Source organism: Chiloscyllium plagiosum, unplaced genomic scaffold (genome assembly GCF_037043375.1).
Source record: "Chiloscyllium plagiosum isolate Xiang-an unplaced genomic scaffold, Cpla_swu_hap1 HiC_scaffold_1, whole genome shotgun sequence".
In the NCBI taxonomy this organism is placed as follows: Eukaryota; Metazoa; Chordata; class Chondrichthyes; order Orectolobiformes; family Hemiscylliidae; genus Chiloscyllium; species Chiloscyllium plagiosum.
This window is the reverse complement of record NW_028270139.1, coordinates 122,314,889-122,336,911: the sequence shown is the minus strand read 5'-3', so window position 1 is coordinate 122,336,911 and position 22,023 is coordinate 122,314,889. Positions and strand designations below refer to the sequence as shown.

The following is a 22,023-nucleotide window of genomic DNA, read 5'->3' as shown; positions in this document are numbered from 1 at the left end:
AACAGGCTGGGGCTGTTTTCCCTGGAGCGTCAGGGGCTGAGGGGTGACCTTATAGAGGTTTATAAAATCATGAGGGGCATAGATAGGATAAATAGACAAAGTCTATATGGGCCAGGTGCTAGCAGGTGGGACTAGATTGGGTTGGGATATCTGGTTGGCATGGACGGGTTGGACCAAAGGGTCTGTTTCCATGCTGTACATCTCTATGACTCAATGACTATCTCTAATCAATCGTCACCTTTCCAAATACACGTACATCCTGCCCCTCAGAATCCTATTCAACCACCACTTGCAAAAGGCTCACCGGTCTATAGTTCTCTGTCCTTTCCTTACAGTTTTCTTAAATAAACATTAGCCAACCTCCAGTCCTCTGGCACCCCGTCTGTGGCTATTGATGAGACAAATGTCACAGCAAGGTGCCCAGCAATCTTTTCCCTTACTTTCCACAAAGTTCTGGGAAACATCTGATCAAGTCAAGGGGATGAATTCAACTTTATATGTTTTAAGACCTCCTCTTCAGTAAGATGAACACTTTTCAAGAAAATACTATTTATTTTTTCAAGTTTATTATCATACATGTCCTTCTTCACAGTAAATACTGATGAAAAATATTTGTTTAGTATCTCACTTATCTCCTGTGGTTTCACATATAGACAGCCACATTAGTCATTAAGGGGACCTATTCTCTCTCTAGTTACACATTTGCCCTTACTGTATTTATAGAATCTCTTTGGATTTTCCTTAACTCTATTTGCCAAAGCTCTCTCATGTCCCCTTTTTGCCCTTCAGATTTCCCTCTTAAGTATACTCCTACTGCCCTTACAATCTTTTAGGAATTCACTTGATTCCAACTGTCTATATCTTATATATGCCTCCTTTTTCTTGATCAGAGTCTCAATTTCTCTAGTTATCCAGCATTTGCTACACCTACCAGCCTTGCCCTTCACACTAACAGGAATATACTGTCTCTGGACTCTTGTTATCTCATTCTTAATTCCACCTCCCAACCAACACTTTACCTGGGAATAACCTCTCATAATCAACAATTCTAATTTTCTGTCTAATATTATCAAAATTTCTTTTCTATTCAGGAGGTTATGAATTATGGCAGCATTGTCTCAAATTTGCTTCATGGTCAGAAGGCAATCTGTGGATGGAATTGAATAAGGGAATGGTGGTTGAAAGTAAATATATAAATCAGGTAGCGCATTCATGTACTTCCTGTAGCCCCACAGATCAAGGAAGATGAATACAAATGAACCTTATTCTTAGCCTGTTGATGGCAATGGCCTGTACTGCACCTATTGGCATCTAAACAGCACGTCAGGAACCATGTATATCATAGAACCAGGAAGGTATTGAGGATTAGTGAGAATGGAGCAGTAATGAGCATGATCAGAGAGTTCATGCTACCTCACTGTACCTGCTTCCATCCAGCAGAACTCAATGATTCTTTACAAAGTAAAATATTGCTATCAAATTGCTGCTGATACCCTTACCAGAACAATACTTGGTTGGTAACCTCAGGAATATTTGCCACAGATTTTCATAAATTTCCTAAAATACATTTTGTAGAAAGTGGGAGAAATGGGCAGTGGGGATGGTGTATGGGTTGCGATTACACTACATCAGCTTGGAAAAGGCTTAATGAACCAATTGGTTTTGTTCTTTTGCACTTATTTTTTATGCTTGATTTTAAAATGGTGAAGATTAACTCTTGTTTCTCATTTCTCTTAAATAATAACAAAATTATTAAGCTTGTTGTATAAGGGGTCTGTGCACACATAGTTCGCCTTCAGCATTACACTTCTGAGGCATGCAGTGTGAAGGGTTCCCTTTGGATGATGCTGAACTTCTTTTTCCACTTTCTGAGATCTGAATGTATTCAGCAGAGTTCAGCCAATTCTGCTCCACTATGGGGTTTGACCTTTTTGGACTGCTTGGATCAGTTCCATTCAGTTAATGAAATTGTCAACTGAGACATCACAATATGGCCATTCTATCCAAACATACAGTTTTCCAAGTACATCATCAGCAATTTCTGACTACCAGTTCAGAAATTCCTGTCAGCAAAACAACAAATTGGCAGCAGGCATAAAAATCTATTTCCATTCTCACTTTCTCTCATTTCATGCTGCTCAGTTTCTTATTTTGCTCTATATATTTTGCAATAATTTTTCATGATCACTCCTTCAATTAAGGAAATACATAGTAAAATTTGAGGAAATCAGTCTTTGCATTTTGTTGCAATAGCAAATATAGTCTATCTCCAATGCAATTACATTTTTTGAGTGTCATCGTTCAGTGAATAAAACATGCTCCTTTAAAGAAAAGGTTTGAATACATTGTGCAAGCTTTTTGTACACTGTCAACCCTCTACCATGCACTTCATGTTCACACTCACTCTGGTTAGCTTCATCTACCACAAAACCTGAAATGCATCTACAGTGAAAAAGGTGGAACTTGCTTTATTACTGAGAGTGACAAGCAAGTTGTAAAAACTGAAAAAACTTCTGAAGAAGGGTCACCAGACCCAAAAGGTTAATTCTGCTTTCTCTGCACAGATGCTGCCAGACCTGCTGAGCTTTTCCAGCTACGTATGTTTTATTGTATTTTATTGTATTTGTTATTGCCCCAACTATGGTAAATAGTTGAACAATGCAATGTTTGCAATAAAAACACATTATTCCACAATTTTAAAACCTATAATGGTAATGGAAACATCTTTCTGGCTAATAACAAGACACTTGTAATTTTGAATAAAGCATTAATAATATCTTTAACGGCAGGAGATAAGTCAACTTGTCCAGCATGTTTGTGTAAGGAATAAGTAATATATCCATTAAACATTTTTAGCTCTGGCAAAGAGTGCTGAAAATGTCACTGCTAACATTGATGTATCACTTCAGTAGACAACAGAATAATCAACATCATACAAACTGCGCTGATGGTTCTCTTCTGTTTCAGAAAGAATAAACATCAAAAAAGTGAATACCTCTTCCACAATTATCAGAAATGCTTCTGTATATGCAAAAAATATAGAATTCATGATTTGACTACGATAACTGCTTTGAGAGGAATGCAAAATGGGAAGGACTGGGCTTATGATCTTCCAATGCAGCAATGATAAGGTCCCATTTAGCAAAATCTACCCTCAAGCGTAGCTACAGATTTCTATTCGGCAGAATACTGGCTAAGTTTCTTCAAATTTTACCAAGTGAATGGCTACGGTCAGTTTTTTTGGAAACTAACATTAAAAACTAAAAGATGGTGCAATATGGGCATAATTATATCTAGGTTTTAATTTAAGCAAAGTTTATTTCATACGAGGCAGAGTAATCTTTTATTACTTCTGATATTTTGTTCAAGTTCTCATTCTTATTTTGAAAGTGATGAGATCGGAAAACAGCAATTGTGAAGAACACCCAGAAGATTGGAAAGGTTAAGAATAATATAAAGTAAACCGGCAAAAATCAATGTAATTGTATTGACTGTAAGTAATTGAATCACTTTCATCGTTAATTCAGAGGAAGATTGGTGAATAGTTGATATCTCTTCATACTTCTGTTGGCAGTGGTATTCCTTCACATTAAAAATTATTATTAAACATATCCACATTGTTGTAAATAGAGGACTGAATTTGACCAAAAATTCAGTCAAGTGATAATTTCAGGGAATTCCTGAGAGTTTATCCTCTATGAGCCCTAGTAAGCTCAGTCAATTTTGCACTGATTATTTTATGCTGTATGCACCACATCAGTATGGCACTTAGGTCATGCTATTGTGCACTCACCAGTGGCAGATATATTTGTCAGTGCTGGGATCTTTTAGGATTTCTGCCACTGACATTATATTTAATGCCCAGCTATGCATCATACCAATTGCTGCCAGCGACGAATATCTCTGCATGATGAGATAATGTGAGTGAAATTAAAAAGAACTGCTTCTGAGGACAAATTGATGTTATAGAACTAATTTCATGGAAATAGAGGCTCACATCTGCAAATTATTGCTTTTTTAGATCGAAACTGACTGATCGATTGTCATCGTAACTGCAGCTACTAGAATGAAGTTACACTGATTACTGGTCTTTTGCACCATATCATCTTTGAACCTTGTCTAAAGGAGTGCTACGCTTTCCCTAATGCACAAGATAACACAATGTTTCATTGTTCAACATGGAAGATTCACATGTTGGAAAGCCTTCAAACATTTGAAATGTTTACTTTTGCAGTTGTTTAATAAAAGTTAAGAAAAAGAACACAAATGAAAAGGGTTTCCTCTTGAGCAGCAACAAGTTTCAACTCAGTGAGTGATCACTATGCCCAGCTCCCATCCATTGGAACCCGGTGTCAATTGTATCCTATCTGACTTGATGTGCCTGAGGCCACCCTATCCTTTCATGCTGAAGATCATGTGCAATCCTGAGCAATGTCCTTATTCTCCTCTCCAGAACACTGCTTCCTCAGCAACTATCACATTCCCTCTGTGCAAAGCACAGCATGCCAGGATTATGTAGTACATTACGTTTGGAATGTATTGCAAGGGTTCCCAGAACTATTCAAGTATTTGAACTTCATCTTCAGGAAGCCTATCATCTGCTCCACAAAAGCCCTGATGAAAGAATGAACTTCATTGTATCTGTTTGGCATCTGTCGGATGTTTGTGCAATGGAGTCATCATCCATAGTTGCAGAAGTAATGGTTGTCTCCCAGGAACCATCTTTGTAAAGGATCTAGTCCTTGAAACAAGGTCCATAGTGATGTATTGAGACATTTGCAGTCTGTGACTTGCCCATCAGGAAGAAATGGCATGGAGGATGATAGACTGTGAACCTCCTGAATCTCCTCTGCAACTTGAGAGGCACTTCAGCTGTGACGTCTTCATGCGTAGGCTGCTTTACAGCTGCTAGAGGTTGGTAAAAACAATGACTGCAGATGCTGGAAACCAGATTCTGGATCAGTGGTGCTGGAAGAGCACAGCAATTCAGGCAGCATCCGAGGACAGGCAAAATCGACGTTTCGGGCAAAAGCCCTTCATCAGGAAAGGGCTTTTGCCCGAAACGTCGATTTTGGCTGTCCTCGGATGCTGCCTGAATTGCTGTGCTCTTCCAGCACCACTGCTAGAGGTTGATACTGGTCCCAGATTTCCTGATGCATCTGTTCCAGGTCAATCTCTCTGCACTTCCTTGCACCATGGCCACAGTAACAATGACCCCTACTATGGTTGAAGCATCTGATGAAGGATTGGAGTAATGTTGGTGATGAAGGCGGAGGGCGAGCATATGGGGGTGGGGTGTGTATGTGAGGGCCAGTCTGCTGCCTTTGTTTCCAGGGGCCTTCAACCCTCACCCCCACATTATTTGTCAGTGGATCTAGGTCCTCCTAACGTGCTGGGACTCTGGGAGAATGCTATTCCTCCAACAAGCACAGACCTTCCCTATGGTGTTGTTGAGCACAAGAGCTGCTGGCCTCTGATTGACTGACAGCTCTTGCTAGGAAGGAGTTTAGCCTCTGGGGTGTTGATTGCAGGAGAATGGAATCAACATTGTCTGGCTGACCCGTGGTTCAGCAGACCTTTGTGAAAAGAAGCACTAGGGGTCTCTTACTGATTCTCCCACTGCAGGTGAGGCCCCAGGTGCCACAGCAAAATTCTGCTCATTGGTCTAACATTCCTGATTGAATTATTCAAGGCGTTTGTTTGACAATAGACAGTCAATATTCATGGCTGTAACCAGTGTGTAGAATAGTCTCTGACTTTAACTGGAATCTGTTTTTGAGGGATGAATTTGGATATTGGTCCAAAACTGCTGCCAAGATTGGGCATTTTAAATTGCAGGTTTCTTTTAAAAGCTGCCATTTAGTTCCCCACATGTTTATGTCAGGAAGTTACCTGAACCTGTCCTAAATTACCAAGAGTGGATAACTGCACAAGGGTCAGCTCCTGCCTCTCCTGGGAGGTTAAGGAGATAGCCTCCTGCAATATCTTCTGGCCCTGATTCTGTTGCTCACTCAATAGCTCTATTAGGACCACATTTTTAGAGGCTTGGACCCCAGTTCAATGATCATCTTCTTCCCTACCAACTTTTCATAATTTAAAGTTCTGCTGAAATTGTGAAAACATTTACCCAGGACGTTTGATACGTTATGTTGAACTTGTTGGTGATATGATATCTTAGTACAAAAGATGATAACCAATAGAAAGTCAAGAATAGAAATTTAAAAATTACAGTTTGCATTGTTTATGCTTTGAAGAATACCCAAATTATTCTAGGATGCCTTGAAGGTTCTGTTCACCAGTTTGTGATATCGTAGGCAGTGGAACTCAGATACTTGCAAGCTACATTACTCATCTAACGGAAACATCAGCAGCTCAGCAGTTAAATTCTCAAGTCAGTTATGGCCCCAAGAGCCACTGAGAACTGAGCTGCTGGGAAGTTTGGCAAGGACAGTTCTCCGCTTTGGGACTTCGACATTAAATGCTCAGTATAGGCTCAGAGACTCATTTTTATGCTTTCTTGGGCTATGTGTATCACTGGAAAGATCAACATTCATTCCCACTCTCATTTCCCTAATCTGAATCGCTAATTAGCCCAGTTTGGATGGCACTTAGTCACATAGGTAAGGAACTGGAATTACAGATCGGCCAAGAAAGAAATTGTAGGTTTTGAGCCATAGGCAATTGATTTCTAATAATAGTTTAACTTATATCAGTTTTGAATTTGCAGAACTTTGAAACTGTATTCAGATCATTAAGCTGTCATGAAGGGAACTGAACTCACATTTTCTGGACTAATCATCTGCAGCTTAAAATAGTGTGGAGAGCTGTGGTGTGCTGTTGGTCATGTTCAGGAAGTCAATAACTATAGATGATTCAAACAGACTGGAATGGGACAGAAATAATTTCCATATGCAACAATCATATCTGTTAACTACAGACGCATTAAATTGACCACAACTAATAAAATTAATAATCATAAATGGAATGTTTGAAAAAATTGAAATACAGTTGCTAAGGATATAGGTGAGACCCGGCCAAATTAATTTTACAGATGCCTCAGAGGACAATCTATCCCATAACAAAGGGAGTTCATGCAGTATATTGTATGCACACATCCTAAAAACCTTGGATGAGGTCCTTTATGAGAGATCTCATTAAAAACTAATATTATTGGCTCCCAATGCTAAGTTGATTGACCTATAAATGACTAAAGGAAGTGGACTGTAGTTGTAGTAAGGGAGACTTGATCAAGATGGCAGAAAGAATTTAACATTGTGCCACCGCTAATGTACTAGTACCTGTCCTGTTTCTGATTTGCATGAATAGTCTGGACTTTCCATCTTAATGTAACACAGTTCATTTCGCAAATTACATTAAATTAGACATTCAGAGAAGACTGCTAAATGTTTACAAAGTGGCCCCGATGGGTTTGGGCTGATTAATAGGAAATAAGGTTCAATACAAATACATACAATGTTTTAATGTTGGAGTAAAATTGTCTGATAATTGATTGACTTTCCACTTCAACAATATCGAAGAGTATTATATAACAAAGCCACCAGATGCTGGATATTTGCCACTTCAGACTTCAGAGGTAATGCTGAAATTGTTCAATACTCCGGTCAGGCTGCAGCTGAGATACTGCACATGGTTCTGATTTTGAAGACACAAGAAGGGTTTCCAGATCTTAAAAGTGGTATAAAGAAATAAAGCTGTTTCTCTATGACAGAAGAACAAATTTTAGCTCTTCAATAACTAGCTCTTTAGCCTTGAAAATTATTGTAGGTAATGTAGAAATTGAAGAAATACGCAGAAATACATACAAATAGAAAACAGAAGTTGAGTAATATTTTTGCTACACTTAGGTAGCAGGACAGGGTACATTACGGCAGCAAGACCAGAAGATGCAGGTTTAAAGTTGTGAAGATCATGTTTAAAACAGACATCAAAAACTATTTCTTTACTCAAGTGATGGTAATCAACTGATGTTGGTGGCCCTTAATGGCATCACCACCTGCAAGATACTTCCAACATACAGGGAGTGAGCAGGATATTGAATTGAATGATTAGTTATGATGATATTGAATGGTGGAGCAGGCTCAAAAAATCAAATGGTCTACTCCTGCTCCTATTTTCGATGTTACCAATCAGTAAATCATTCAGATTTAGAGACATGTCAACATTCCTTCAGTGTTACTGGGTTTATTTATTTGAACTCTCCCTAAAAGCATTGTGGGTAGAACTATGCCACATGGAATACAATGCCTCAAGAAGGCAGTTCACTACCACCTTCTCAAGGGAAATAAGGGAAGGGCAATAAATGATGTCTTAGTCAGCGATGTCCATGATTTGGGAATGAAAAGAAAATGAGTTCAAGAAATTGAACTCACTTAAGAGGCATGAGATTATTGGATTGAAAGACAGTCAGATTACCATTGTAGGAAAATTAAATATATAGACAGAACTATATCTTTCATGTCAACCTATCTTGTAATTTCTTGTAATCTGAAATGTAAGGTTTAAAAATGAAATAATTCTTATGTGTGTATGACTTGAGTAAAACCAAAAGTATTTCCTTCAACCTGTATGTCTGTTACATTATGCATTTGAGTTCTGTTTGTTACAGAACCAAGATGCTAATCGCTCATGTTACAGAGGAATGTGCACAATTCATTTCCCATAGATGCGATCCCCAGCAAATGCAACCTCCCTGTGAAAAGTCATTTGTTCAAAATTTGCCATTCTGAACTGGTACATTATTGATTTATCTGAACACTCTAATACTTATTTTAATTGTTACATTTGATAAAAGTTTTTTGATACGTAAAATGGAATAAAATTGTACAACAGCAGTGCAAAATTTATTACATCCTCGCTGGTTCAAGCTCTTTAAGCTAGTCCCAATAAAAAAAGTTGCAGTGCAGTTTTGAAAGACATTTCACTTCCATGTTGATGTTCGCTATGCAGGTTTCTGTGATGGATCTTAATGTCTGTAGTCTTCTCCAGATCCCCAATCAGGAATTTCATGGCTCTGGTGCTCTTCCCCAGTGACCCGATTTCCACGGCTAAAAACTTTCAGCTGGAGCTCTGCAATGTCATTTCTAATGTCTGCCAACATCAGAAGCAAAAAGTCAAAGGAGCCTGGCGGACCCTGCAATTAACAGTTTCAAAATTAGTTCTGAAGTTCAATCTAATTGTTGTTTGAATTTCAGTGAGTCTGAACTTTTGCAAGAAAAAACTTGTGAAATTGTCATTACAACATTTAGTTTACTATTTAAAAGTACAAAAGAAAGCATTAGGAATGAGAAAAGGACATTCAACCTGCAACATTTTTGAGCTTTTTGTACTTTTTCATTACTTAAAACTTGGCTCATTATTATGGAGTAAAAGGACAACTCAGGATTTTTAGTACATGCTGACTTTGCTAGTAACACCCATATCCTGATGATGATTTTTTTGTAAAAATCAAGCATTTGCTGATTTTACCAGTATTGCACTGAGTTCAGTCAATGTACGGGAGAAACAGAATGAGCTGAGGTTTACATTTCTTTGGCTGTTAGTTTCATTGAGTTTCATGAATGGTTTCTCTTCATAAGGCCTAGCAAGTTTCCCTGGCACATTTTACCATACCCTCCTTATTAACTATCATTTCAGCCTGATAGCACCCCTCTTTTCTTAGTCTAGCCCCACTCTACGGCTCAGAGCAACTTGTCACTCCCAGGATATCCCAGAATATGCTGGCACCCTGGTTCCAGCATCATCTGCAAAAGATTGCTGTCCACCTGGATAGGCACTGTGAGTCTAAGGCCTGAAAACTTCCAGACATATGTCCCCAGAAAGATAGGGAAAGGAGAATTGATGCCTGGCTGATGGGGTGATGCTCAGTTGGAACGACCTCATTCCCCAAGACCAATAGAGGAGGCCACAATACCAGACCATCCCAGCCTGGTCTGAGGCTGCCAACCAGGTCAGTGCTGCCTCAGCTGTCTGGAGGAATGCCCAGCAATGGAGGAGCTCTGCCAATGTGAGTATCACTATATTCTCTCTGACACCTTATGCTCATGCGATGTCTGCTACTGTATCAACTCCACTCAGGATCATGCTCTACCACTCTCATGATTGACTGCATCATCTTTCCTCACTGTCACCCACCCCAACCCTGGACAAGCTCGTGCTGCACGCCCTCTGCTTTGCCTACTCACTCTCTCAGGATGCGTCCCCATCTGTACCAAAAACAACAGTTGTGTTGAATTTTATCTTCCTTAACACCACCTTCTCTCTTCCAGAAGAAAACAGCCCACGGTTGAGCAGAAAAAGTCAAGATGGTTTCTGGGTAATGACGAAAGCATCCTGACTTTGACTGTCCAAGCTGCTAACTGACCATGTCCAAGCTCCTGAACTCGGATCTGAGGCTACCATTGATTTACTTTGCCAGGACTCCCTGAATGAAAGCTAACTCCCTTGACTTGACTGAGGCCCGCTGACAAGCTCCCTGCCTTTGCGTCTGGATTAAACGGCGTGGCCAAACAGAATACTCTGAGGCTAGTGTCAGAGGGACAAGGCAGAAAAAGGTAAAGCTGTGATGCTGTGAGCACCCAAATAGGCTCAAGGTGAGTGAGTTAACAGAGCTGAGAGGCTGCTTTGTCCAATCCATGAGTTGGGAGTGTATCTCTGAGTGCAAAGCATCCTTGCTGTAGTGATGAGAGTTGCTCTTGCACACTGAAATCGAGAAGTGGATCGAAGATGTTTCATGAGGCTTCTTACAGACTGGCATATATCAAGTGCCAATGCCCACTGATTAGCATGAGTAGAGCCAGACCCAATAGAGATGCCTGGTGTCCATCACATACAAGTCCATTGAAGAAAGTAGTGAGCTGAAGTCACCAGGCACCTGCTCTCACATCCGCATCGAGATTTTGCACCACCTAGTTTGCTCACAGTGAATGGTCGAACAGAATGTTTTATATTAATGAGTTGAAATTTGCAGTTAATAATTTTCTTCACAAGCAATAATTCCCTTAACAGACAACTCAGTACCTCCTAGCGAGAATCCCACTTTGACACCCAAAACCTTGTTCAAAACATGCACTGAGTCACTCCCAACATTAGGAAAGGCTTTTTGTGTGATTCAATAAGACCATAAGATATAGGAGCAGCATTAAACCATTCGGTCATCATCCCTTCTCCACCATTTAATCATGGCTGATATGTTTCTCAACCCCATTCTCCTGCCTTCTCCCTGTACCCCTTGATGCCCTTACTCATCAAGAACCTACCTAGTGCTGTCTCAAATACTCTCAATGACTTGGCCTTCACAGCCTTCTGTGACAACGATTTCCACAGATGCATCAAACACTGGCTGAAAAACAATTCTTCCTCATCTCAGTTCTAAAGGGTAATTCCTTCACTCTGAGGCTGTGCCCTCAGGTCCCAGTCTCTCCTACTAATGGAAATAACTTCTCCACACCGACTGTGTCCAGGTCTCTCAATATTTGGTAAGTTTCCATGAGAATCCCTTTCATCTTTCTGAAGTCCATCAATACAGACCAGAGATCTTCAACTACTCTTTATATGAAAAGCCCTTCGTTCCACAGGATCATTCTTGTAAATCTCCTCTGAACTCCCTCCTTCACCAATACATTCTTCCTTAGATACAGGAAGCAAAACTGCTCACAATATTCCAAAGTAGGTCTGACCAGAGCCTTATGCAGCCTCAGCAGTAAAAGCCTGCTCTTGTATCCTTGCCCTTTTGAAATGAATGCTATCATTATGTTTGCCTTCCTCGCTGCCAACTAAACCTGCATGCTAATCTTGATGGAAACCTGAACTAGGACTCCAAAGTCCAATCGCGCTTCAGATTTCTGAAGCTTTTCTCCATTTAGAAAATAGTCTACACCTCAATTCTTCCTACCAAAGTGCACAACCTCATATTTTTCTATATTGTATTACCTCTGCCATTTCTTTGCCCACTCTTCTAACCTGTCTAAGTTCTTCTGCAGCCTTCCCCCTTCTTCAACACTACCTGTCTCTCCATCTATCTTCGTAGCACCTGCAAACTTAGTAACAATGCCCTCAGTTCCTTTGTCCAAGTCGTTAATGCATAAATTGACAATTGTGATCCCAACACTGACCCCTGAGGAACTCCGTTAGTCACTGGCTGCCATCTGAAAATGACCACTTTATCTCTACTCTCTGCCTTCTGTCGGTCAGCCCTTCCTCAATCTATGCAAGTACCTTGTTTCTAACATCATGAGGTTTAACTTATTTAGCAGCTCCTGTGTGGTACCTTGTCTAAGGCCTTCTGGAAATCCAAATAATCACATCCACTGGCTCCCCTTTGTCTAACTTGCTTGAAGATGAGATTTCTCACCACAGCTCATGTCCTTCAGGCCCCTATACATTTCAGTCCATCAACTCTCATATAAAAGCAGATTTAAAACCAACAAACACTTTGGTGCTGCTGCTAGTAAAGGAATCGAATATTTCATTTGTTTTGAATATAAGCACATGATGGGCAACATCAGGGGTCTGATGCTTTAGGTAACAAAGGATCCTGTCATAATCAGGGCTACATGTTTGAAGTTCAATCTCCTCTGCTCACCCTCTGGGCAGAAGGAAACATTAAACCGTTCCTCCAGCTAACATTCTTTTATAATTATATGTATCAAAATATTGTCCAAATTTATGAGAAACTTAAAATTTGGCCTGCCCTTTCCTTTTAGTGTGAATATGTTTTCTAATTGCACAGACCAATTTAACAGGTTTTACTTACAGGTGATCCTCTTGGTCCTGGAGCACCTCTCTCACCCTGTTATGGGACAGAGTAATGATTAGTATTGCCTTTGGTTTTCCATCATCTATAAAATTTTTGACATTTTTAAGTAGAAAGTACAGGTTGCAGAACATCAAAATTGAGACTCTTCAACTTTTCTCCCTTAATTTTCCACAGGTAGAAGTGTCAGCAGTTCGCCCATCATCCCAACCTGTGCACAGCCTTCCACCATATCAGGTTTAGGAGTGGAGAACAGCCGATTGTGAAACTCAAGGTTCAATGTAAATATCGCTACTTCTGGCTTAAATTGCGACAAATTTGAGGTCATGTGCATAACATGCTCCGCCGAAGTTAATCTGCAGCGACGACATTGAAATGACATACCATTCCACAGGTGCTGAAAGCCATTTGAATTTAGTAACAACGGGTTCGATTTCCCTGCACTCGGGACACCCAGCAGCGAGAAGGAAGTGGGAGCTGCCAGTAATTGTTTCTGCAGTGCGGCTTGTGGGCCAAGAGGAACAGGAGAGCTTTACCCAGCCCTTCACGCAAATCTTCTGCTCTGATCATTCCCTTGCTGATTAGGTCTGACAAACCACCCCCACCTTCCTAGCTTCAGGCTTCTCCGGCTGGCTTTCCGAACACGGCAGCCAGCCAGTCTCTCAATCTGGTCGGCTGATGGGCAGGAAATAGGAGCAATCGGACTGTAACGAGTTCCTGCTGTTAAATTCGGCAGGACCTCGATGTCTTCAACATTTCTAAATTTCCCAGCGATACTCATGTGTCTCTCTGCACTAAGGTCGCCTTCCAGCACCCTCTGCCTACAAATAGTCTTAAAGTTAAAAATCACACAACATCAGGTTATAGTCCAACAGGTTTATTTGAAAGGTGTTATGTAACTTTTAACTTTGTCCATCCCATTTCAACACGGGCATCTAGTAAACAGTCTGTTTGATCATCAAGGAGACTGGAATAACTTTTTCTCCTCCTGATATCTGCATGCATGTATTTTTTTCAGTAGAAGCTATTGAAACATAATGTGATTTCTTCACTTGAATTTCAAAAATGGTCCACAAATGTACCTCTTACCTCCGCCATGCAAGCACAATGGTGTATTGTTTCTATCATTTTCCAATTTTGTTTTAAATCTCTGGTACCTACAATATTTTACATTTTACTAAGTTGACTCACCCTCTCAGGTCAGGCTGCCTACCTTAACTGAGATGTACATGCTGAAGATTAAAGTTTGGAGTCATCTGGTATGTCCCATCTATTCCATGCCATGTATCTCTCCACCCCTGAGGCTTCTAGCCTCAATCCTGATGAAGGGCTCCTGCCCGAAACATTGATTTTCCTGCTCCTTGGATGTTGCCTGACTTACTGTGCTTTTCCAGCACCACTCTAATCTTGACTCTAATCTCCAGCATCTGCAGTCCTCACTTTCGCCTATCACATGCATTAAGCCATCAAGGACAGACTTTTAACAACAGTTTTGCAGTTTTCTGATTCCATCTACTCATTTATCCAAATACATTGTACAAATTTACCAGCCAATGTTGGTGAGAGGATTGACTGGATTTTATGATTCCCTGTCATTGGAGTTGAAAGTTGGTAACTTTGGATGGCAGGGTGGCTCAGTGATTAGCACTGCTGCCTCACTAGGGTCCCAGGTTTGATTCCAGGCTTGGGTGACTGTCTGTATGGAGTTTGCACATTCTCCCCGCATCTGTGTGAGTTTCCTCTGGGTGCTCTGCTTTCCTCCCACAGTCCAAAGATGCACAGGTCAGGTGAATTGGCTGTGCCAAATTGCCCATAGTGTTAGGTGCATTAGTCAGAGGGAAATGGGACTGGGAGTGTTAGTCTTTGGAGGGTTGGTGTGGACTTGTTGGGCCGAAGGGCCTGTTTTCACACTGTAGGGAATCTAATCAAAAAAAACTTTTCTGCTGCCAAACCACATGCCTTGACCTGTCTAATACTTTATGGAGAGTAGAGAATGCATCCTGTTGCCCGCCTGAAGTTGGTCCAATTGAGGGCTTTCAGTAGCCAGCTAATAGTCTCATGCTGTCCCCAGCCCCTGCCTGTATTTTAATCACAACAGAATGGGGCCCATGCAGGACACCCAGCAACAGTCAATGTACCAATCGATATTGGGTGCAGTTGGGGTGGGCGTCTTGGAATGTGGGGAAGTGGGGAGGGGAGGATCACTGGTGGCTGTTTTGTGGATCTCCTGAGTCCATCAACAGTGCCATGCTCAAAGCCATCCCCTCTCTATATCACCTTCCCTGGCATCTTGAACCCAGTTCCCCACCTCTTTCACTGAAATCCTAACTCTGAAATTAGAAACATAGACACATAGAAAATAGGAGCCAGAGTGGGCCATTCAGCCATTGAGCCTGCTCCACCATTCAATACGACTGTGACTGATCATCCAACTCAGTACCCTGTTTCTGCTTTCTCACCTTATCCTTTGATACTAGGCTTGTCAGGTTGTTGGGACTGCCTACAGTCCCAGCAATGGCTAGCAGTCCCAGCTAGCACTGCAGGTCCAGCAGAACTGCTGGTATCTGAGTGAGTGGCAGTTCACTGAGGCTGGGTCTTTGCTCCAAAATTAGGTGATGGTAGTGCTGTCCCTTGGTTCCAGCCATTAACACTGCCCCCAACATCAAATTGTTTTGTGGTGAGGCATGTTCCGTCATTGATGGGTTTCTTCCCTGACGTTTTAGCCAAGGGTAAGGGCCATGTTATCATTTAAAATCCAGTCCAATGTGTTTGGGCAATTCTATAAATAGCAATATCCCTTCCAATTCATATGCATTTTATTTTAGTACTCATGCCTGAAAGTAAAGCCACACATCTGTTTCATATCATTTTCAAAGTGTGTAATAGAATGTGAAATATTTGGAGATTTCTCTGAGAGATGTGAGGCGACATAACAGGACATAAATCCACAGCTTTCTTGACACTCTCCTTCCATAAGTCCAGCAGGAATCCTATGGGAAGGACACAAATTAGATTGGACAGCAATTGCCAAAAGAAGGAAAAATGATCGGAAGACAAACTTTTAATGTTACCTTATTTAAGAGTTTGTGTAAATGCCAAAAAAGCATCCTCACAAAGTTTCATTTAAGAACCCTGGAATTTCTCCAGCACTGATTCTTTGTTTCAGATCTCCAGCTTCTGCAATTCCTCGCTTTACTTGCACGATAGGTGAATCCATAGTTGCCACAGCAATAGGTCATTTAAAAGGCTCTTTTTCAGTGACTTTGACATGTGACTGGCAGTTTTATAAAATTGGGCACCAATGCAGAGTCCTGTATATTTTAACATGTGCTTCTCTGGCAGTGCAGTGTGATACCATAAAATAAGGAAGAAAGGACTTGCTTTTATATAGAGTCTTTCACACTCTCAGGATGTTCCTAAAGCAATTTGGAACCTGTTCATTACTTTCTGATGTTTAGTGACCATTGTAATATAGGAAATGGCATGGTCATTAAACTTTAATCAGTGTCTGCTCTTTTCCAATGGTGAAAGCTGTGGTCATGCTGACAAAACAAAATGTCTAAAGTCATTTCAGTATAGATACAATGCCCTTTGATGATACTGTATGCCATGCCTACCTTGGCTCCATCTCTTCCAGAAGCTCCTGGCGGACCCTAAAATAAATGCAAGTTTTGATATAATCTCTTGATCATTAAAGTAATAGCACTATTGAATTATACAGTACCAGCAGAATCGAAAAATGTGGTGCTGAAAAAGCACAGCAGTTTAGGTAGTATCCAAGGAGCAGGAAAGTCGACATTTTGGGCATAAGCTTTTCATCAGGAATGGGCACTGCCACATTCCTGCTGAAGGGGTTATGACCTAAACATCGACTCTCCTGCTCCTCTAATGCTGCCTAAATTGCTGTGCTTTTCCAGTGCCACACTATTCAACTCTGATCTTCAGTATCTGCAGTCTTCACTTTCTCCTACCACCAACAAAATGCAAATCCACAATCCCCAACATGCTTAAGAAACAAACAACTTTGAGATCTCTTTTACTTCCAGAGTTTAACAAAATGCCCAGTTATAAAAATTCCCAGCACTATTTTTACCAGCTTTCCCTCCTTTTACTTTCTTTCCTTGGAAGGGCTAACTTATCCTGCTATGTAATTTGACAAATGACAAACTGAAAACTAAAGAAGCTCTCCAAAGGCTACTTGTCTATGAAGCATGCTTCTGTCTTCATTCAACACTAACACATTCTTTTAGTTAGGATTATTTGTTTTGCCTTAAGTTCTATTGGTCCTAGTGAAGAAATCAGTAGAGACAGGAGGAGACTTACATGGGTGGCAGAGTGGTTAGCATTGCCTCCTTGCAGCCCCAGGACATGGGTTCAATTCCAGCCCTAGGTGAAGGTCTGTGTGTGTTTCTTCTGGTTTCCTCCCACAATCAAAGGATGTGCTAGTTAGGTAGATAGGCTATGCTAAATTGCTGATAGTGTCTAGGGATGTGTATATTTGGTGGATTAGCTATGGAAATTGCAAGGTTGTGGTGTAGGGAAGGGAGGCTCTTTAGAGATTGGTGTGGACCCAATGGTCTGCTTCCATGGTTTTGGAAGCTCTCATTGCCAATTTTGTTTTCTGTGTTGTAGATTGTATCACACATTTCTGGATGCCCTGACTTCCACAAGTATTTGAAAACTGCACCACCATGGAATCCTAGAAGCACTATGCCACAGAAAGAGGCCACTTAGCCCACCATGTCTGTGTGGCTGAGAAGGAACAAAAACTGCCCATTCTGATCCCACTTTCCAGCACTTGGCCTGTAGCTATAGCATTTTAGGTACAGATCCTGGTACCTTTTAAATGAGTTGAGGGCTTCAGCCTCCACCACTGAACACAGCAGTGATTTCCAGCATGCCCTGGGATAAAAAAGTTCTTCCCCATGTTCCCTCTAATCCTTTTACCAATCATCTTAAATCTGTGCGCCCTGATAACTGACCTTTCCGAAAGAGGAACAGGTCTTACTGGTCAACTTTATCTCGGCCCCTCAATATTTGGACACCTCAGTTAAGTCACTCCACAGCCTCCTGTGTTCATCACAATCCATCTCATCCATTAAAGCATGAATGTTTTTGGAAAATGGAATGACTGCACACTGAACTAAAAATAAACTGATTATCTCACAATGAGATGGAGTCAATGGCTATGTGCAACTTTTCTGCATTATACCATGTTTTACTGTCAGTTCCAAATTTGATCAGGGGCTCTGCACACAATTTACCATGATGCTATTTGCACTCAGAATCTCTGCTTGTTAATGAACTACTGTTGCTAATTTGTAATTGATCTGTCAATTCCCATAGAAAATGAAATATACTACAAAATTATTTGACAAACTTTGGGTTTGGCTTGTCATGTAATTATGATTTCGAAGCTCCTTGGATGCTGCCTGAACTGCTGTGCTCTTCCAGCACCACTAATCCAGAATCTGGTTTCCAGCATCTGCAGTCATTGTTTTTACCTAAGTAATTATGTGCAGCATTTGTCTTGCAGGAAAGCTTTACATTTCAGAAAAGAGGTACTGACCACTGCTCCTCTTTTTCCCTGTTTAATGTGAGATATGTCAGGTGAAGGGCCAATTGGTCCCATCATTCCTCTGGGTCCTGGTGGCCCTGGGGATCCTGCTTGTCCTTTTGGACCAGGGCTTCCTTTAGGACCTGGCAGGCCTGTAATAACATCAAATAAAAACATTTTCATGTTGTGTGACTTTGAAATAACGTTCAAAACTGCTGTTAAAGGATCTTGCAATATAGTTTAAGGGATTCTATTAAGGGCAATAAAAGAGCACAGTAAGATACTAATTTTTTTTCATGAGTTTTCTTATGCACAAAAAAGTGAAATTACTGGAGATCTTAAATAAAAACAGAACATTTTGGACAAATTCAATAAGTTCTGGAAGGATTGCTGGAGGGAGAAAACAAAGGTAATGTTTGAAGTCTGATGCAATACATCACAACTGAAAGTGCCTGGAATATAATGTTCTTTTTCGTGTTAACAAAACGGTAAGAGAAGCAAGTGTAACAGATGGTGACCGTATCAACCACAAACAAATAAGGGGAGTGCTACTAATAGTAACGGAGAAATATAGAGGGAAAATAGCTGCTGAATGGTCGGTGTGAATAGTTTAAAGTTGGTTGGCTTTGCTGAGAGCAAATAAATGGAAGCAAGACATGGGAAAGTGGAGGAGAAAGGCATATAATCATAATAGAGGGCCATGTTCATACTCTGAAGTTGTTGAGCTCTATGTTGAGTCCTCAAAGCTGCAATGTGTCTCAGTGGAAATTGAGACTCTGTTCTTTCAGTTTGCATTGAGCTTCTCTGGAACACGTACAGCAGGCCTAAGACTGAAATGTTAACATGGCAGCAAGACAGTGACAAGCCTGGTCCAATCCTCCACAACACCTTACACTTCCTTACTCCCCTTCTCCATGGTAGCTTCCAATGCAATCGCTGAAGGTGTAATAATTGCCATTTTACCTCTGCCTTAATGTCTAAAGCCTCAAGTACAACTTCCAGATGAAGCAGTAATTTATTTACATTTCTCTCTAATCTACGGTTTTAACTGCTCACAATGCAGACTCCTTTACCCTGGTGAGACCAAATAAAGACTCGGTGACTGTTTTGCAGAGCACCTCCTCTCTGTCTTTAAGAATGACCTTGAACTTGCAGTGCTTGCCGTTTCAGTACACCATCTTGCTGTCACACTAGCATTTATAACCAACTGATTATTTTCTCCAGCCCACTTAACAAACAACATTACATTGCTATTGAGTGGAGTTGGTGGCATAGTGGTAATGTCACTAGACTAGTAACCCAGAACTTCAGGCCAATATGCTGGGAACATGGGTTTGATTCCCATCATGGTGAAATCTGAATTTAATTTAAAATAATCTGGAATAACAAAACACATCTCACAATGACTTTGTAAACATTAAAAAAAACACCTCATCCATTAATGTTCTTTAAGAAAGGAAACCTGTCTTCCTTATCTGATCTGGTCTACATGTGCCTCCAGACCCACTATGTTGTTGATTTTTATCTGCCCTCGGGGCAATTAAGATTGGGGAATTATATGGTGGCCTAGCCATCGACACCCACATCCCAACAATGAAGATAAATAACACATGCCACATCATCACTGAATAGATTAAAGCTTGTTCCAATTTCCTCCACTCGTCTGCAAATAAAAGAAATCTTACTAGGTGGAATATTAATATAAATATTATTCTAGGAACAAGCATAGGCTTTTACACTCAATTGCTCCCTGCACATCAATCCCACTGAGCTGCCTTTCTCATACATAAGAATAATGTGAGAATCTAAGAACTAGGAGCAGGAAAAGTAGGCCATATGGTTTATCAAACCAGCTCTACAGATTTATAAGACTTAGAGTATGGTCTTCAATTCTGGTTGACACATTACAGGAAGGATATGGAGGCGTTAGAGAGGTTGCTGTAGAGGTTTACCAGATGCTGCCTAGTTTAGAAGATATGAACTATAAGGAAAGGCTAAAAAAACTCATGTTGTTTTCTCTGGAGTGTCGGAGGCTGTGAGGAATCTTGATAGAAGTCTATAAAATTATGAGATGTGTAGATAGGGTTGACAGTCAGAATCTTTTTCCCAGAGTCTAAAACTAGGGAGCATGCATTTAAGGTGAGAGGGAAGATCAAAAGGGATGTAAGGGGCGAGAGCGCAGTAGGAGTCTGGAACATGCTGGTGTAGAAAGATAAGGGGCATTCAAGAGATTATTAGGTAAGCACATGAATATGCAAGGAATGGATGGATATAGACCACTGAACAGGCAGAATGGATTAGTTAAGTATGGTTTCATTTTCAGCTTAACAGTGTGGGCTGAAGGGCCCGTTCCTGTTCTGTACTGTTCTATGTTTTATGTTCAGTAAGATCATGGCTGATCTGATCTTGGTCACAACTCCACTTTCCTGTCAATTGTCCATTATCCTTGACTCCTAAAGAACAAGACTCATCAATGAACATGTTCAATAAGCAGGAGAGTCAAGCACTTCATCAGGGCTGATATAGGGCTAATGCCTGAAATGTCAACTCTCCTGCTCCTCAGTTGCTGCCTGACCAGCTGTGCTTTTCCAGCACCACACTCTTCGACTCTGAACTGCAGCATCTGCAGTGTTCACTTTCCCCAACATGTTCAATGGCACTGTCTTCTAACCTCCCTAGGTTAGAAAATTCCAAATACATGTGATCCTCTGGAGAAGAGATTCTTCTTCATCTATGCCTAAAGGGTGACGCCTTATTCTACAATTATGTTTCCTAATTCTAAATTCCTCTTTGAATGGAAGCATTCTCTCAATATTTCTGTAAGCCTTGTCAAATATTTTATCTTTCAAAATAAACCACATCTTCTTCTAACCTCCAGTGAGCTTATTCTTCTTAATATTAACCCTCTCTATAATTATAGTTGCCTCTTAAATCTAATTTTCACCACCAATTTCATTACCTTACTCTGATCCTGTGGCATGATTGCTCCTGCTATCCAGTAACACTCTCCTGCTGGAGCTCCTCTACTCCACCTGTTCTTTTACTTATTTTTCCTCTCTGTTCTTTCTTCTTCTCTCCCCTTAGCCCCAGAGGGGAACCCTGCAACACTGGGAGGCATGGGCAGCTAGACAATATGTTGAAGGTGTTGGCCCCCTGTGTTCTCTGTCTATGCCATGATGTTTAGATTGAATCTAATCTAAAAAGTGAGATAACGGAGTTTTACATGAATTCATGCAGTTTTTGAGCTCAGAGTTATTTGAGTTATTTGAAGCTGCTAAAGTCAAAGCTCAGTGATGTGGATAGTCAAGGGAGAAGCTACCAAAATCTCAAGATCAGAAACTGAAAGAAACAGGTAAGTCAAGCCTATAGATGTGGTAGAGAAGAGGACATTTGCTGCTGTTTGATTATCAAAAAGTAATGCTGATAGGTTAGACAGAAACATATTTTTTAGCATATGTTACAAAATCTTTCAAATAGTATCTTATATGGTTTGTTTATCCCAAAGCAACGAGCCACAGAGCAGGGAGTGGGGAAACAGCCTCGGAGGAGTGCAGAGGCAGCGAGTTCTGGGCGGAGACCAGTGCATGGGGAGATAGTACTGGTACTTACCTTGGAGCAGCTGAGTACCAATACGGAATGGTCTGGTGCTTGGAGTGGAGCGGGGACGGCTGTTGGACTGGGATCTGGCGAGGGC

The 22,023-nt window shown here is 40.8% G+C and overlaps 1 protein-coding gene across 3 annotated transcripts in view; it reads right to left on the bottom strand.

The window, feature by feature from the left end:
• Positions 1-5,133: 5,133 nt before the first annotated feature.
• Positions 5,134-22,023, bottom strand: part of ccbe1 (collagen and calcium binding EGF domains 1) — a 298,664-nt gene continuing 281,774 nt past the window's right edge. For all 3 annotated transcript variants that reach the window (XM_087990294.1, XM_087990296.1, XM_087990295.1), the window contains exons 8-11: positions 18,342-18,481; positions 16,390-16,425; positions 12,773-12,808; positions 5,134-9,151 (exon numbers count right to left, since the gene is read on the bottom strand). In XM_087990294.1, coding sequence (XP_087846420.1) covers positions 8,984-9,151; positions 12,773-12,808; positions 16,390-16,425; positions 18,342-18,481 — 380 coding nt within the window. In that variant the 3' untranslated portion in view covers positions 5,134-8,983. The remainder of the gene's footprint in view (positions 9,152-12,772; positions 12,809-16,389; positions 16,426-18,341; positions 18,482-22,023) is intronic.